General features: G+C 41.6%; 1 protein-coding gene across 6 annotated transcripts in view; it reads left to right on the top strand.

The window, feature by feature from the left end:
* The first annotated feature begins 8,568 nt into the window (after positions 1-8,568).
* The window catches only part of LOC105486627 (arf-GAP with GTPase, ANK repeat and PH domain-containing protein 5-like), a 54,836-nt gene continuing 44,703 nt past the window's right edge, over positions 8,569-18,701 (top strand). For 2 of the 6 annotated variants that reach the window (XM_071070033.1, XM_071070035.1), the window contains exons 1-2: positions 13,178-13,257; positions 17,694-17,835. In XM_071070033.1, coding sequence (XP_070926134.1) covers positions 17,800-17,835 — 36 coding nt within the window. In that variant the 5' untranslated portion in view covers positions 13,178-13,257; positions 17,694-17,799. The other 4 variants (XM_071070036.1, XM_071070031.1, XM_071070034.1 and 1 more) reach the window with 4 other exon arrangements.

The following is an 18,701-nucleotide window of genomic DNA, read 5'->3' as shown; positions in this document are numbered from 1 at the left end:
TAATTGCTGGGATTACAGGCATGAGCCACCGTCCCTGGCCATCTTTCAGAGTTTTTACATTTAAATCTTTAACCCACCCTTTTCTTTTTTTCTTTCTCCTTTTTCTTTCTTTCTTTTTCTTTTTTTTTTTTTTTTTTTTTTTTTTGGTGACAGAGTCTCACTCTGTCACCCACGCTGGAGAGTAGTGGCTCAATCTGCCACCTCTGCCTCCTAGGTTCAACTGTTTCTCCTGCCTCAGCCTCCCGAGTAGCTGAGACTATGGATGTGCACCACCATGCCTAGCCAATTTTTGTATTTTTGGTAGAGACTGGGGTTTCACCATGTTTCCCAGGCTGGTCTTGAACTCCTGACTTCAGGTGATCTACTTGCTTGGGCCTCCCAAAGTGCTGGAATTACAGGCATGAGTCACTGTGTCTGGCCAAGTCTTTGATATATCTTGAGTTAATTTTTGTACATGGCGTAAAGAAAGGGTCCAGCTTCAATCTCCTGCATATGGCTAGCCAGTTATCCCAGCACTATTTATTGAATATGAGTTTTCTCCATTGCTTGTTTTGTCAGCTTTGTCAAAGATCAGATAGTTGTAGGTATGTGGCCTTATTTCTGGGCTCTCTACTCTGTTCCATTGGTGTCTGTTTAGGTACCAGTACCATACTGTTTTAGGTACTGGAGTCCTGTAGTATAGTTCGAAGTAGAGTAGCATAATACCTCCAGCTTTGTTGTTTCTGTTTAGGATTGCCTTGTCTATTCAAGTTTTTTTTTTGTTCCATGTGAATTTTAAGATAATTTTTTTTCTAATTCTGTGAAGAATGTCATTGGTAGTTTAATAGGAATAGCATCAAAGTTATAATTACTTTGGGCAGTATGACCATTTTAACAATATTGATTCTTCCTATCCTTGAGCATGGAATTTTTTCCATTTTTTTGTGTTATCTCTGATTTATTACAGCAATGTTTTGTAGCTCTCATTGTAGAGATTTTTCACTTCCCTGGTTAACAATATTCCCAGGTATTTTATTCTTTTGTGGCAATTGTGAATGGGAGTGCATTCCTGATTTGGCTCTTGGCTTCACTGTTGTTGGTGTATAGGAATGTTAGTGATTTTTGTACATTGATTTTGTATCCTGAGCCTACTGAACATATCAGCTTAAAGACCTTTTGGGCCAAGACTACAGGGTTTTCTAGATATAGGATGATCTACCAACAGGAATAGTTTGACTTCCTCTTGTTCGATTTTTATGTCCTTTCTTTCTTTCTCTTGCTTGATTTCTCTGGCCAAGGCTTCCAATATTTTGTTGAATAGAATTGGTGAGAGAGGGTATGCATGACCCTGCCAACTTTTGCTCATTGAGTATGATGTTAGCTGTGGGTTTGTCATACATGGCTGTTATTATTTTGAGGTATGTTCCTTCAATACCTAGTTGACTGAGAATTTTTAACGTGAATGGATGTTGAATTTTATCAAAAGTCTTTTCTGCATCTATTGAGATAATCATGTGGTTTTTGTCTTTAGTTCTCTTTATGTGACAAATCACATTTATTGATTTGTGTATGTTGAACCAACCTTGCATCCCAGGGATAAAGCCTACTTAACCGTGATGGATAAGCTTTTTGATCTGCTGCTGGATTCAGTTTGCTGAGTTTTGTTGAGAATTTTTGCATCGCTGTTCACCAAGGATATTTGCCTGAAGTTTCCTTTTTTTCGTTATGTCTCTGCCTCCAGGTTTTGGTATCAGGATGATGCTGGCCTCACAGAATGAGTTATGAAGGAGAAGGAGTGCCTCCTCCTCAATTTTTTGGAACAGTTTCAGCAGGAATGGTACCAGCTCTTCTTTGTACATCTGGTAGAATTCAGTTGTGAATCTGTCTGGTCTTGGGCTTTTTTTTTTTTTTTTTTTTTTTTTGGTAGGCTATTTGTTGCTAATTCAGTTTCAGAGCTCGTTCATTATTGGTCTGTTCAGGGATTCAATTTTTTCCTGACTCAGTCTTGGGAGGGTGTATGTGCCCAGGAATTTATACATTTCTTCTACATTTTCTTGTGTGTGCATAGAGGTATTCATAATAGTATCTGATGGTTATTTGTATTTCTTTGGAGTCAGTGGTAATATCTCCTCCATTGTTTCTGATTGTGTTTATATGGATTTTCTCTCTTATTAGTCTAGCTGGAGTCTTCCTATTTTATCGGTTTTTTCAAAAAACCAATTCCTGGATTCATTGATATTCCAAATACTTTCGTGTTTCAATCTCCTTCAGTTTAGCTCTGATTTTTGTTATTTATTGTCTTCTGCTGGCTTTGGAGCTGGTTTTCTCTTGGTTCTTTTGTTATTTTGGTTGTGATGTTAGGTTGCTAAATTGAGATGTTTCTAACTTTTTGATGTGGGTATTTAGTGCTGTAAATTTCCATCTTAATGCTGCCATGGTTCTGTCCCAGAGACTCTGGTATGTTGTATCCTTTTTCTCATTAGTTTCAAAGAACTTCTTAATTTTGGCCTTCAGTTCATTATTTACCCAAAAGTCATTTAAGAGCAGGCTATTCAATTTCCGTGTAATCATGATTTTGAGTGAATTTCTTAGTCTTGATTTCTAATTTGATCGCATTATGGGCTGAGAGGTTGGTTGTTATGATTTCAGTTCTTTTGCATTTGCTGATGACTGTTTCGTGTATGATTCCGTGACTGAATTTTGAGTATGTGCCATGTGGTGATGAGAATATATATTCTGTTATTTTAGGGAAGAGAGTTCTGTACATGTCTATCAAGTCCATTTGATCCAGTGCTGAGTTCAAGTCCTGAATATCATTGTTAATTTTCTGCCCCAGTGATCTATCTAATACTGTCAGTGAGATGTTAAAATCTCCCCCTACTATTGTGTGGGAGTCTAAATCGCTTTGAAGGTCTCTAAGAACTTGCTTTATGAATCTGGGTGCTCCTGTTTTAGATGCATATATATTAATATTTAGAATAGTTAAGTTTTCTTTTTCAATGGAACACTTCAACGTTATGTAATGCCCTTCTTTGTGTTTTTTTGATCTTTGTTGGTTTGTAAAGTTTGTTTTGTCTGAAGTTAGGATTGCGGCCCCTGCTTTTTTTGTTGTTGTTTGTTTGATTTCCATTTGCTGGCTACATTTTCCCCATCCCTTTATTTTGATCCTATGAGTGTCACTGCATGTGACGTGAGTCTCTTGAAGAAAGCATACCAATGAGTCTTAATTCTTTATCCAGATTGCCATGGTGTGCCTTTTAATTGGGGCATTTAGCCCATTTACATTCAAGGTTAGTATTGATATGTGTGGATTTGATCTTGTCATCATGATGTTAGCTGGTTATTATGCGGTCTTCTTTGTGTGATTGCTTTATACTATCACGGGTCTGCATACTTCAGTATGTTTTTATAGTGGCTGGTATGGTCTTTCCCTTTAACATTTAGTGCTTTCTTCAGGAGCTTTTATAAGGCAAGTCTTGTCATAACAAATTCTCCCAGCATTTGCTTGTCTGAAAAGGATCTTATTTTTCCTTCACTTATGGAGCTTAATTTAGCCGGATATGAAATTCTCAGTTGGAATTTCTTTTTATTAAGAATGTTGAAGATAGGCCGCCAATCTCTCCTGGCTTGTAGAGGTTCTACTGAAAGGTCCACTGCTAGCCTGATGGGGTTCCTTTTGTAAGTGACCTGAGCTTTCTCTCTAGCTGCCTTTAGCATTTTTATTTTTCATTTTGAGCTTGGAGAATATAATGAGTTTGTATCTTGGGGATGATCTTCTTGTGAAGTATCCTACTAGGGTTCTCTGCATTTTCTGAATTTGAATGTCAGTCTCTCTAGCTAGGTCAGGGAAGTTCTCATAAATGATATCCTGGAATATATTTCCCAAGTTGCTTATACTCTCTCCATCTCTTTCAGGGACACCAATGAGTCACAGATCTGGTCTCTTTACATAATCCCATATTCCTCAGAAGTTTTATTCCTTCCTTTGTATTTTCTTCATTCTTGTCTGCCTGTCTTCTTTCAGAAAGCCAGTCTTCAAACCCTGAGATACTTTCTTCTACTTGGTCTCTTCTGCTATTAACCAAATTCTTGTAGTGTGTTTTTTAGCTCTATCAAGTTGGTTACATTCTTTTCTGTACTGGCTATTTTGTCTGTTGGCTCCTGCATTGTTATCATGATTCTTAGCTTCCTCAGATTGACTTTCAACATACTCCTGCATCTTGATAATCTTCATTCCTATCCATATTCTGAATTCTATTTCTGTCATTTCAGCCATCTCAGCCTGGTTCAGACCCCTTGCTGGAGAAGTGGTGCAGCTGTTTGGAGGAATGACGGCACTCTGGTTTTTTGAGTTGTCAGAGTTCTTGCACTGGTTTTTTTTTTTTTTTTTTTTTTTTTAATCTTTGCAGGGTTATGTTCCTTCAATCTTTGAAGTTGCTGACCTTTGGATGGGTTTTTTTCCTTTTATCCTGTTTGATGACCTTGAGGGTTTCACTGTGACATAAGGTGGATTCAGTCAACTGGCTTCATTTCTGGAAGATTTGAGAGGGCCAGGACTCAGCTCCCAGCTCCTGGACTGCATGCTCTAACTCCGGAGGACTTGTGTCGAGCCCCAACTTTGTTCTGTCTCCTCGAGGTTAAGAATCCACTGCACTGGGTGAGCCAAGATGCTCTCAGACGGCTGGTCACTACACTCTAATCAGTGGTGTCAGCCAAAGCATTTAGTAGTGCAGAGACAGTGGAATCCATCCTCGTTTGCATGTGCCAGCAGCAGTGGCAGCAGCAGCACGGCTGCAGTAGGGCGCTAGTGGGTGCTGGTGTGCCTGCCTCTGTGCCAGCATTTACCACAGTGGCAAAGGGAACACCGCTGGTAGGGTGGGGGCCCCTGCTGGTGACTGCATGTGGTTGCATGTGGTGTTGACATGAGAGCAGGGTGGTGGAGAGTGCTCAGGGTAGGGGAGAGCCCACTGTTCTCTGTGCCTAGTTTCACTTGGGGCAGTGCTGGCAAATGTGTGGGGCGCTGGCAGGAACGGGGTTGGGCTGGCTGGCTCTGTGCCTGCCAAGGCTCTGACTGTTGATGGTCAGAGGGGAGAGTGGAGCAGACTGCACTCCTGCTGCAGCAGTTGCAGGGCAGGGTGTACACATACATGCAGGCTGGCAGGACAAGATAAGCAAAACCTGCCTGTGCACACACGTGCTGGCAAAGCCATGTGGGTTGTTACTGTGGGCCTGGGCGAAGATGCAGTGTGGAAGGAGTGTGAGGCTGGTGTGTGGCCCTGGGGGAAGATGCAGTGTGGAAGGAGTGTGAGGCTGGTGTGTGGCCCTGGGGGAAGATGCAGTGTGGAAGGAGTGTGAGGCTGGTGTGTGGCCCTGGGGGAAGATGCAGTGTGGAAGGAGTGTGAGGCTGGTATGTAGCCCTGGGGGCTGCCCCTGGGGAGCTCTTCGCATTTCAGGCATGGTCCACCAGCACTGGAGCTTTGAGCTCCATCTCAAAAAAAAAAAAGAAAGAAAGAAAGAAAAGAAAAATGATACTTTAATTGCTTTAGCAGCATCAATGTACTGTTCTGTATAAAGTAGGCAAATACCATCTTAGATTTTTAATTCATTGTCTAAATCTTTTATTTTAACCTGAATAAATTTTGAAAAGATAACTAAGCTTTCTGGGAAGCAAATGTTTAGCTGATATTGGAAAAATACAACCTGTTGACAGATCAAGGAAAAAACAGAAAAATACTTTTTTCCGTTAAAAACTGAAAATTATAATACATATATATTTCTATCAAAATTTAAATACGAAAAGAAAGCTGAAGACTCCTTTGACTACCACATGTGACCCAGGTCTTCTCTAAGTGTATATCCTTCCAAATCATGTTCCGTGCAGTTATATAGGTACATATCCATGAAACATACAGCTTTGTTTTATGTTAGGTATTTAATTTACAGCCTGATGGATGGAAGATTATGCATTAAAAGGGGATCTTGTTAATTTTTTTGGTAGATTTTTTTATTCTGATCTTGATTGACTATAAACTTAGCTGCACTTTCACACCAAACAGGTCTTGGAAACAGAAATGATGCTAGTTAAAAGGGTGAATATAAAGCTGGATTTACTAAAAGATAACAGTAACATGTTATAAAAAAGTTTAAAAGGGATAAAGTCTTGAAACCTCAGCTATCCAGTTTCATATAAATTACTTACAAGTCTAGGTGATATTTGAGATGGGTCTTAAGAGAGGGAGAGGAATCCTAGGGAGGGGAAGTGAGGCATGGACAGGCAGAGGGACTGCACTACGCAAGGACATGATGGAGAGAAGTACGTGCCTGGATTTCCAATTTTCCTGAGGATAATTTTACACCAGATCTTCATTTTAAAAATCCAATCCTTTTTCTTAATAACCCTATCTGTCCCTGATACCACCATTTTTTTCTACCAGTCTCTCAGGCTAGAAATTTTGTAGTTATCGTTGCCTCTTCTCTCCTTCATGCTGTAAATCCTATCTGTTGGGAATACATTACTGTCCTTTCTTCAAAATGTTTTATCTGTCTTTTCTTTTTCATTCTCTGCTATTAACTATAACTTCATTCTCAGTTTCACTGCTGCCTAGCTTTCTGTGCCCTGCTAGGTTCATCATTATCCATCCAACAGACATAAAAGGAAAACTGTTTTTACTCACATACTTCTGACACCAAATGTGTGGGTTTTCCACACTAAGCAGTTCTCCAGTTCTCTGCAGATACAAACTGGGTGTCCTGCAATTCAGTTCTGAGTTGCCATCAACTGAGATCATAAGACTGCTGAGCAGTTGGTTTGAGAGGGAAGATCCTGAGTTCTGTTTGGCATATCACTTTGGAAATGTCTATTAAACATCCAAATGGATATGTCATGGAGGCAGCTGGAGTTCAGGTTAGAGGTCTGAGTCACTGATAAAACTTTGGGAGTTATTGGCAAATGACAGCATATTGGTCAGAGTCCAATTAGGAAAGAGAAGTCACACAGTCATTTAAACAGGAAAAGTGTACATAAGGAATTGTTAATTGTAACAGGGAAGTGGAGTAACCCGGTACAGACTAGTAGGAAGTATAGTAGGAGTAGCCACTAGTCTAGGGCTGAGGTAGGGAACTCAGGAGAGTCCTCCCCTCTTAGTGCCCTGCCCCTGCACCTCATCAGAGGAACCCAGCCATGGCCCTCTGCATGTCAGGGAAGTCACCGGTGCTATACCACTGGAACTTACTAGAAATACTTCCTTAGGTGCTGGGGAAAGGAGTGGTGTCTCAGAAGACTTACTCTATAACAAAACTGCCTGGAGCTGGTGGATGGAGTGGAACCTGCTGGGCACTGGCCACTGTGTCCCTGAAGAAGTCAAGCACCTGCAGGAGCCAGGCGAGGGAGCATAGGAGAACCAGTAACAAAGATGGCTTTCACCTACAAAGTCTCTCCATTGCTCTAGATAGGAGGTGGTGGTCAGAGTGGGATACTGTGAGGGTTGCAGTCCTTGGACCTGACAAGGTCTAAGGTCTGATCATGGAGGGAGGGGGAAGCTGAGATAGGGCAGAGGACAAGAGTAGGCTTCATGAGACCAAAAGGATGTTAGAAGGATTATCTACCCGGATACTGACATCTCCAAGAAGTAAGAGGCCTAGTGTGAAGAAGTTACATACTAACCTCTTCAGGGATAAGGGAAGCATGCGCCACGTGGGTAGCCTCCCTAGTCTAGCACCCAGTATATAGCCTATGCAGAGTGAATACCTGGGGGCTGCTGGGGTTGAAAGCAAGGTCCCTGTGACAGGACCTGAAGCCTGGGGGTCTCGGTGACAGGAGTGGGCCTAGTTTTTTGGTGTAGAATTGAGCCTTGAGTGCACCGGTGGGATCATATTGAAAAGAAACCCTCCAAGACTAGAGGAAGATGCATCCTCTGACAATGTATGCTCTGTAGGCATCCCAAGTAGCTGGGCTAGGGGCTAGATGGGCTCCAAGGCGTTTCCTCAGGTGGCAGTGGGTGGATCCCTGGGAAGACAAAGCTGTGCAGGAAGAAAATGGCAAGATGCTACATTCCCTCAGGGAAAGCCCCTTTCCCGGGAGCAGGGAAGGGGAGGCAGTTTGTCCCTGCCCTCAGAGTCTGTTGGTCCTGGAAAAAGAGGGCCTTATTTTATTTATTTTTCTTTGATACAGTGTCTTGCTCTGTCACCCAGGCTGGAGTGCAGTGGCTGGATCTCAGTTCACTGCAACCTCCGCCTCCCACGCTCAAGCGATCGTCCCGCCTCAGCCTCCAGATTAGCTGGGACCACAGGCGCCCGCCACGACGCTGGCTTTTTTTTTTTTTTTTTTGGGAGACGTAGACTCCCTATGTTGCCCAGGTTGGTCTTGAACTCCTGGGCTCAAGCAATCCTCCCGCCGTGGACTTCCAAAGCGCTGGGATTACAGGCGTGAGCCACCGTGCCAGGCTTTTCTTTCTTCCCCTCCCCCCTACCCCGCGAAACGGGGTCACCCTATGTTGCCCAGGCTGGTCTTGAACCCTTGGGCTCGAGCGATCCTCCCGCCTTGGCCTCCCAAAGGGCTGGGATTACAGGCGTGAGCCACGGCTTCCGGCCAAAAGAGGGCACCCCCAGAACGCGAGATCTCCCTCGGCTGTCATCTTTACAGGGGAGGAAGTGGACTCCCAATCCAGCCATAGTCCATTCGCCCCGGGTACAGTGACTGCGGGGCGGCCAGAACCAAATGTGTCTCCTTCTGGGTTTTGCACCGCATCAAGTAACCAGCGCCAGGCCACACAGCTGCTCTGGCCTTCAGCGAGGACTCGCTGGTGCACGCTGTTCCGGAGTCCCACCGCGGGAGTTGAGGCAGCGGATTCCGAGGGCTGGGTGGGGCTGAATCCGGAGGGACGCGGATCCGGTGGAACGCGCCGCGCAGACGGCACTGGCGCCTGCACTCAGCTGTTAACGAGTCTTTCTTCCCGCTCTCCCCTGAAAGTCGTCCAGGCGGCAGTCTTTTTTCTGCCTTTTTGTTTCCCTCCGGCGAGTCGGCGTGAGGGTGAATTTCCGTTTCCGGCGGTGTCCAAGCGGCCCTAAGGAGTTGTAGTTGTGAGCAGGTTCGGTGCGCGGGCTGGGGCAGGCGGCCGTGGGGTCCTTGGCTCTGGGGCACTGGGAAGATCGCGAGTTGTGCGCGTGGGAAGGTCCTCCCCGGTCCTCCGGGTCATCTTTGCTCCCGAGGAGCAGCATATTTAGCATCTGCTGGAGGTGTGCCCGGGGGTCGTTGGGAGAGTGACGGGATGAATCCCTGCAGAAGGCCCGGACTGGGAGGGAGGGTGTCGGGGAGACGTCGTTTCCTGGCACCGTGGCCCCGGCAGGCGACTTAGACCTGAGCCGAATCTGTTGAGCCTAAATTGTGCTTTTCCCACCAGGAAGAAAAGGGAGAGAAACAGTACAAGTTCGGCACTAAAACATAGTAGAGAAGCAACATAACCTCTGAAATCACACAGCTATTCAGTTTCAAAGCGTTCCTAGTGCCCAGCTCTCCTAACTGCCGGCCAGTGTTCCTTGACATTATGGTGATATATAAAGACTTTCTGTTTCCGCTCCTGTGTGTGTCTGTGGGAAGCCTCTGACTCACCTCTGTGCTCCAGTAGCACCCTGTGCAGCCTTGCAGTGTAGCCCTTGTTGCATGGCACGGAAGATACTAGTTTGGATTTCCTCTGCAAGTCAGATCATAACTGTATCCATTTACTGGCACAGTGGCTAGCACATCATAGACAGACACAAACATTTATTAAACGGAATGAATACAAGACCTTAATTGAATGAAATGGCACCCTGCCCCGCTTTTTTTCAATCAAGCTGTTAGATTTTGTGCAGCCCCATATCCTAAAAAAACTCACTAATTCAGTGATTACCAATTCATTGGCCACAGATTCCCAGGTATATCAGAAATCAGTGGAAGGGTCTCTATAAGTCCATGGGGTCTCCATCTAGTTCTCCATGGCGTCATCTAGAACTGGTCATATCTCATACATACAGATACTGCTATTTTTCAAATGTATGTAGATGAGCTGTAATTTAGGAGTTTTACAGAGTCAACAGGTACTAAAAGTAATACTGCGATCATATTGAAAGTTCATAAAAACGTTTTAAATTTTTTATTAAAATTTAAGTTTTAGTTTAAGTTAGGAAACCACTTCATTAGTCCAGTTTATATCTAGGTCTGAGCTGTCCAGTATGGTAGCCACATGTGACTATTTAGAGTTAGAATGAAATTAATTAAAAATTCATTTTTTCAGTTTCTTTACATTTTAAGTAATCACATGTGGCTAATGGCTAAATGGCCGAAAAGTACAGATATGGAATATTTTCATCCTTTCAGAAATAGATACTGCTGATGTTGACACCTGAGATGAATAAAAAGTAACTTAACCATAAAATGTAACGTTAGCAGAGGCAATTCATCTAATTTATAGCATAACAGAAATGAAATTGGGGGATGGTTAAGCAGTTTCTACCCTTGTTCAGTGAACAAGTATATACATCATCTCTTCATGAAGAAATAAATGAAATTTAATGTTTTTCCCTGGGTATTGCCTGGATTGTAAAATGCTTCTCCCACCTCCTTACCCCAACCTTCTTCCTTGTAGGTTAGAGTTACTTGTTATTGGTAAATAGCCACTATGGAGACTAAGGACCAGAAGAAACACAGAAAGAAAAACAGTGGGCCCAAAGCTGCAAAGAAAAAGAAGCGGCATCTGCAGGATCTCCAGCTAGGAGACGAAGAAGATGCCCGGAAGAGAAATCCCAAAGCTTTTGCAGTTCAGTCTGCTGTGCGGATGGCTCGATCCTTTCACAGCTATGTTTAGCTATAGCCTAAAAGATGGTTCTTCCATTGATTCTTTTTAAATAGTAGGAGCCTCTCACCGGTGACATTTGGAGTCACAAGTCTAGTCCAGCTCCAAAGGACATGGAGATGCATGCTGTGTGGCTTTTACTAAAATGTGAGAAGCTTTGCCATAGAAGCTGCCTTGCCTCCAGCATCTGCACACTGCTTGGTGTTTCTTGCCCAAGATACAAGAATTTATAGAATTTGTTTCTTCCTAAACTTTAAACTGTTTCTGTGGTGATAAGTGTGCTTTTTTCCCTCTGGATATGTTTTACAAAGTTGTAATATAAAATACAAAAATTAAAATATGTAATACTAACATAGCTTTATTTAGTGAGTCCTTGTGATATTCTTAGCAGTGTACTTTAAACATTATTCAACTAAATGCTTCCAGCAGCCTCACCGGAGTAGGAATCATTCTTGCCCTCATTTTATGGACAAGAAAACTGAGGTCAAGAAAACATGTTACCTCCAATCATATAACCAGTATATAGGAGAGCCAAATTTGACTCCAGAGCCTCTGCTCTTATCTGTTATGATGCACTGCCTCGGTATTTACCTTTTGTTTTTTAAAAAATTATTAAAATCACTTGTAAAGCAGTCAGACTTAAGGAGTGTTTAATTTTCAACTCTATACTATTGAAGTCATCTTGTTACATCTTTATTGAACAGCAATTGACTTGGATAGGGGTCAGAAGTTAATAATTGACAAGTTACTTATATTTTTATATTGTCTGTTTTACTCTCTATATACTAAAGTACTCATATCTGTAAGTATGCTAAAAAAAAAAAAGCCTACTTATAAGGTTGATACCTTTTACTCTATTTTGAAAGTGAGTTTCCTTTTTTTTTTTTTTTTTTTAAATGAATAGGACTCAGGATTTGAAGATAAGAAAGCATCATATGCCAGTGGTTGATTGAACTCCACTAGAGCCCCCACCAATAGTGGCAGTGGTGACGGGGCCTCCAAAGTTGGAAAGAACACTTTGATATAATGCCTCATTGGGAATTTCATCCGGCAGAAGTTGACCAAGATCAGAGGCCCTGTGAGGATCATGTCAGGTAGGAGATGCCGCCACAGACACAGAGTTGGCGTGGCTGTTGTCATCTGAGGGACATGCGTGTGTTTGTTTTTTTCTTGAGTGAAACATGTTAAATATTACCATATCATGTTACCTCTCTTATACTTTTACTAAGTTAGCTATAACTTCAGAAAAGGGTAAGTTCCCAGAGATAAGGATATGATACATATCTTATCCTGACTGCTGTATGGCTTTGCCATGCATGTTCCTTGGAAGGGCCTAGCAGGCCTGGTCACTGTGAACACATCATTTAACAGAGAGCACATACCTCCTATGTGCCAGGTGCACATGCTTGCCCTTATGAAACCACATGCTGGTGGAAGTGCGCCTTTTCTCTTTTCCCTATGAGAATTTGTCAGCTTTGGGAGACGGTGACCTTTCCAAGTTTGAAGGAAAATTAAACAAACTTCCAGTGGTAGAATGGCAATGCACACTCTGAAATCTCTTGTTATTGCAGTAATATAGTTGGATTGAGGCTTTTCTTTATCTTTGGAGCATCCATATTTTCTTTTCCTTTTTTTGAGACAGAGTCTTACTCTGTGGCACAGGCTGGAATGCAGTGGTGTGATTATAGCTCACTGCAGCCTCAATCTCCCAGGCTCAAGCAATCCTCCTACCTTAGCCTCCTGAGTAGTGTATGCCACCATGCCTGGCTAATTTATCTTTTTTTTCCTTTTTTTAAAATTTTTATGTTTTTGTAGAGATGGGGTTTACCCATGTGGCCTAGGCTGGTCTCAAAACTGGGCTCAAGGGATCCACCTGCCCTGGTCTCCCAAGGTGCTGGAACTACAGGTGTGAGCCACTGTGCCCAGCCCATATTTTTTTGACCATTTTCTTATTACCTTAATTTAGAAATAATTATTGTTATAAGTATTCTGTTGCATTCTGTTTGAGGATGTTTTTAGCGATAGTGGGAATACAGGAAATTTTGATAGAGGTGAAGACATTGGCCCGCAGCTGAACAGCAAGATCATGGTTATCATGGAGCCTGTCTAGTCAGAATTTTCCCTGTTTGAGCACTTTTATTCATCTGGGTAGACTTTTGATATTATCTAAATTTAGAACACAGGAAGAAAAACAGGATGGAATTTATTTTATTTTACCAGTTTTTGCCTATAAAAATGAACTTCGGGTACACTCCTGTAAACGTATATGGTGTTTTACTGGATGCAATTAAAAAATGAAAATTAAGAGTTGATGGTTAGAGTTTTTTCAGAGTCTTTTTAAAGTAGAATTTTCATCTTTTCACTTATAGGTAAAAAGCGCACACTCACCATTATTGAATGTGGGTGTGATATTAACATGATGATTGATCTGGCTAAAGCAGCAGATCTGGTAAGTCAGCAGGGGCAGCCTGGGGTGCTGATGGAGACTTACAGCGTTGTGATAGGTTATTTACCCTGTGATAAAGGGAAGAGAGTTTATGATTATTAAAGGAAACATGGTCATCATCAGGGATACAGTAAATGTAACTGAATTGATGATGACAATAATAATAGTAATAAATGTTGTTATATTAATAATACAAATGGAATGTGCACAATGAAATGTATTCCAAAATCTAAAAGCAAATGACAGGATGGAGAAAACCTTTAATGAACACAGCTAATAAGAACTCATTAACATGCATACATATATATGTACAAATATATCATAGTAAGTACCATTTCTTCTTGGACCCTTCCTGGCACTGTGCTAACTGCTTTCTACAAATTTAGCTTACGTAAACCCTTGATACACCCTTGAGGCGAGTAGGTATTATCTGTAGTTTACATAAGATGAAATAGAGCCTCCCAGCAGTTAAGTAACTTGTGTGAAGATGGGACCCTTGTTCCTGATGGTTCTAGAACCTTCATCCTTAATGATATTGCTAAAGTAAGTACATGAATTGCCTGAAGAAGAGGTCAGAGTTTATCAATAGAAAATTTAGATAGTACTCAATGTGTGGAAAATGTACAGGCTCTTGCATTTATGGAAATGATAATGTTCACTATTTCTGATATTCTATTAACTATCTTTCAAATTAGCAAAAATAAAATACAAATTAGAAAAAAAAAAAAAAAAAGGCCAGACGCAGTGGCTCACACCTGTAATCCCAGCACTTTGGGAGACCGAAGTGGGCAGATCACCTGAGGTCGGGAATTCGAGACCAACCTGACCAACATGCAGAAACCCCGTCTCTACTAAAAATACAAAATTAGTTGGGTGAGGTGGCACATGTCTGTAATCCCAGTTACTTAGGAGGCTGAGGCAGGAGAATCACTTCAACCCAGGAGGTGGAGGTTGCGGTGAGCCGAGATCACGCCATTGCACTCCTGCCTGGGCAGCAAGAGTGAAATTCTGTCTCAAAAAAAAAAAAAAAAAAAGTAGCAAAAAAATAAGCCATATTGATTAGGAAGTGCAGGGTGACAGATACCTTGTTTTTTTCATTTTTATTTAATTTTATCTAGAGCTACATATTTTATACTTTGGCCTAGGAAGACTCCTAAAATATAAAGGAAAAAGTAATACAGATTTTAAACTTGTGCTGTTGTAATGTCAGAAACATTCAAATTTTGAACATGTAATGCTACTATTAGTAAAAATAAGTGTAATTAATGTAAACTTATATAAAGATTACTAAATCTTTTATACTTGAAAAGATTGAAATAGTTCATAGAAGTCATTTGTTTCTCTTTTATTTAAAATGTAGCACGTTTTTAATTTTAAAGACCTGTATTAAGAGATGCCTTTACTTTTTTTATTTTTAGTTATTATGGATGCATAATAGTTACACATATTTATGGGATATGTGTAGTATTTTGATAGAAGCATACAATGTGTGATGATCAAATCAGGGTAGTACAGATATCTGTCACTTCAAACATTTATCATTTCTTTGTGTTAGGAACATTTTAATTTCATTCTTTTAGTTATTCTGAATTATATAATAAATTATAGTCACCCTATTGTGCTGTTGGACACGAGAATGTATTCTAACTGTATTTTTGTACCTGTTAACCCTGTTAACTTTTCCCTCTTTGTCCCTCCCTCCCTGCTCCCCTTCCCAGCCTCTTAACCATCACTGAGAGAGATGCCTATGTAAATCTTTTTCAGATTTTCAAAAGGAGCACACACATTTGGTAAAGCACTCTAACTAATGCAGGGTATACACAATGCGCATTTTCTCTTTCCTTGCTGTAACCACTGTGTCTCAGGTCCCTGCAGAGCGGTATCCTTCTAGATGCATATAAACACACATGCCACCCTTTAAAAACACAAATGGTAGCTTATTTTACACACTCTTCTATGCTTTGATTTTTTTCGTGTAATATATTTTGGAGGTATATAATCAGTAAGTACTGTAGCTCTGCCTCCTTCTTTTTAATGTAATATTCCATTCTATGGATGCACCATAATTTATTTAGCCTAGCTTATGTTGATTGCTCTGCTCTGGGTTGTCAGAGCCTCCTGACTACGGCAAAGGCACACACAATACGTGGATTTGGGCGTGTACATGCGTGTGTGTATTAGGGGAGTAACACTGGCTTAGATGACAAAGATTGGCGCCTGAGGGACTGTTTGGTCCCTGTTCTTCCTGACCCTATAACCAGCTGCTTGCCCCTTGGCACTCTGTGGCATCAGATGTGGTGTGAGGATTTTCCACCTGTTCTTCGAGCTGGTCCAGTGTTGCTGGAGAGCTCTGCTTGCTGCCTCGGTCTGCAGTGGCAGTTGTGCTTTCTTGCAAGCCCAACTTCATATATTCTGTGGTTTTGGGTTTTGAATGTTTCCTAGTTTAATCAAAGGTGGGCATTTCTGTTTTCCATTTTGTGTTATTTTCAGTTATCCATGGAAAGATCAGAACTGTCTTTAATATTAAAACTACAAGTTTCCAGGAATCAATTCTGAAATTATTTTGCATCTTTGAAGGTCTTAAATTTTAAAAATTGGTCTTATCTGCTTATATTTTCTTATATACTACCATTCATTGTAATCTTACTGTTTTTTGACTTAATTCTAAACTGGTAGCCATTTAAAAAATTTTCTGAGCTATTGAGTTATACAAATTAACATACAAGATAGAGGTTTCCACTGCATACTTCCCAGCAAAAAACAGATTTTATGTGTGTTTGTGTGTGAGAGATTGAAAGAAGAGGTTGGTTTTCTGTACCTATTTAATATATTTCATTGATTATCACTTTCTTCCCATTCTTTGGATGTCAGAGACCTGTTATTTGGCTTAAAAGTACATTACAGAAAACTTCATTTCTTTAAATTAGGATTTCATAGGTAAGGACCAGGTTAGACCCAGCCTTTTCTGCATTACTTCTCATGCATTAGAATTCTTAAAATGAAAGTTTATATCCTAGTGGACATTGTCTTACGGTTGCCTTTTAGAGCAAGTCAGAGGATGGTGGTTTCTCTGGGGGATGTCTGTGTAGTCATTAGATTTAGTCTGCAGTGGGACTTTTCTGTTGAGGGCCAGATAGTAAATATTTTCGGCTTTGTGGATTATATCTTTTGCAACTACTTAGCTCTGCAGTTGTAGTGCACAGGCAGCCATAGACAATATGTAAATGAATTAATGTGGCTGTGTTCCAATAAAACTTTAGTTACAAACACAGGTGATGGCTGGATTTGGCACGTGGGCCAGTTGCCAACCCCTAGTGTAGGTGGTCTGTTTTGGTAGTTTCTTTGAGAAATAATGTGTTCTGTTTGTAGGTACTGATGCTTATAGATGCCAGCTTTGGGTTTGAAATGGAAACCTTTGAGTTTCTAAACATCTGTCAAGTACATGGCTTTCCTAAAATTATGGGAGTTCTCACCCACCTCAACTCCTTCAAGCATAATAAGAAACTGAAGAAGCCAAAGAAGCGATTAAAACACAGGTTCTGGACAGAAGTTTACCCAGTAGGAAGAGAAATAATTTTTAGATGCTAATGTTATAATCCATTTAAAATAGACTGAAGAGGCCGGGCACAGTGGCTCATGCCTGTAATCCCAGCACTTGGGGAGGCAGACTCGGGAGGATCACTTGAGGCCAGGCATTTCAAGCTCAGGGCAGTATGACCAAACCCCATGTCTACTAAAAATGCAAAAATTAGTCAGGTGTGATGATGCATGCCTGTAATTCCAGCTACTCGGGAGGTTGAGACGTGAGAATTGCTTGAAGCTGGAAGGCAGAGGGTGCAGTGAGCTGAGATTGCGCCACTGCACTCCAGCCTGGGTGACAGAGTGAGACTCTGTCTCAAACAAACAAACAGAAAGACTGAAGAGACGTTACTAAACGTCTCTAGGATTTGCCTCCTGAATTCCCTTTGTGTTTGTGTTCCCAGTCTCTGGAAGGTTTCCCTCAAGAGAGTGCTTATTCTGGGCCTCTTGGTGTATCTCATTTGTCTCTGTACCTGCTGCAACAGGCAGTGTCTGGGTGTTTGGGGTGGGGACTTAATAGAGTACATCAGAAGTTTCTGCCAGTTACAGGACCAGGCACTGCCCCTTCCTTTCCATACTGCTCTGGTCCATCGGCCACAGAACCGTTTCTGTGCTCAGAGGCCTCACCTCCCTCTCCTCACCATACTTAGATGGATGCCCCTGCTCGGCTGCAGAGCAATCTGCCTCTGTGGGGTTCTAATAAGTCCTGAAAGAAGCCAGCAAGGCTCTGGAAGCCTCAGGACAGTGGCTTTGCTGGAAGTCTCCCTTCTTAGGATTGCTTCTTGTTAGATCTTTTATTTTGTTGCAGTATTGACGAGAATTTAATTGAAATTAATTTTTAATTTTCCTTTAATGTTTAGGGTGCCAACTGTTCTCCCTTTCTGGAATGGTGCATGGAGAATATCAAAACCAAGAAATGCACAATCTGGGCCGTTTTATTACAGTTATGAAGTTTAGGCCTCTCACATGGCAAACTTCTCACCCTTATATCCTGGCAGACAGGTAAAAAGTGATTGTAAATTTTTTCTTCCTGGGCCATATATTTCAAAGCTAAAAAGGCTAGAAAAAGAATAGTGATAGGATTTATTTTGTGCCTGTTTGAATAGTGGGGGTAGAAGTGTAGTTGATGGGAAATGTCTACTTATATCATTGCTCAAAGATGCTGTGCCTTTGGGAGTAAATTAACTATGAGAAGTTTAGGACAATGGGAGGACTTGGAAGCATTTAAGGCTACAGGATGTGGCCCCATCCTACGTTCATCCTCAGTTTTCAGTGATGCTGCCTTCATGCCTGGGTGCTTGAGTCCTCGTGTGTGCCTTCAGTTTCCTTCCTTTGTGCTCTTCTTTGTGCTGTGATTTTTCTCAGCCTGGGATATCCTTTCTCCACCTGCCAGAATCCAAACCACAGCAAAAATCCCAGAGCACAGGCTCACTCTCTTCCAGAAACGGATTTTCTCAATATGTTCTTCACTCTTCCCTGACCCCAGGTGGACGTCATCTCCCTGTCTGGTGTCTTATGGAATGAATGTCACTTTCAGCCTAGAGACACAATTGTGTGCCTGTCCCTTTTCCTCTGCTGGATGGTGAACGGTGCTTCCTTGTTTCTGCATTTTCTAGTTTTCTAAATGACGTGCTTAGTGGACAAGAGTGTGATGAGTCATTGACACATGAAAGGAGGTATAGGAACTTTTGCCATTCATTTCTGCTGTATGATTGAGTTTCTTTTTCTAGGATGGAAGATTTGACAAACCCAGAGGTATCCGAACAAACATCAGATGTGACCGGCAGGTGTCTCTTTATGGTTATGTAAGAGGAGCACACTTGAAAAATAAAAGCCAAATTCACATGCCAGATATTCTCTTTTGTAGA

Source organism: Macaca nemestrina, chromosome 9 (assembly GCF_043159975.1).
Source record: "Macaca nemestrina isolate mMacNem1 chromosome 9, mMacNem.hap1, whole genome shotgun sequence".
NCBI classification, from domain to species: Eukaryota; Metazoa; Chordata; class Mammalia; order Primates; family Cercopithecidae; genus Macaca; species Macaca nemestrina.
Note: the sequence above shows the minus strand (reverse complement) of the source record. Positions and strands in the feature narration are given on the sequence as shown.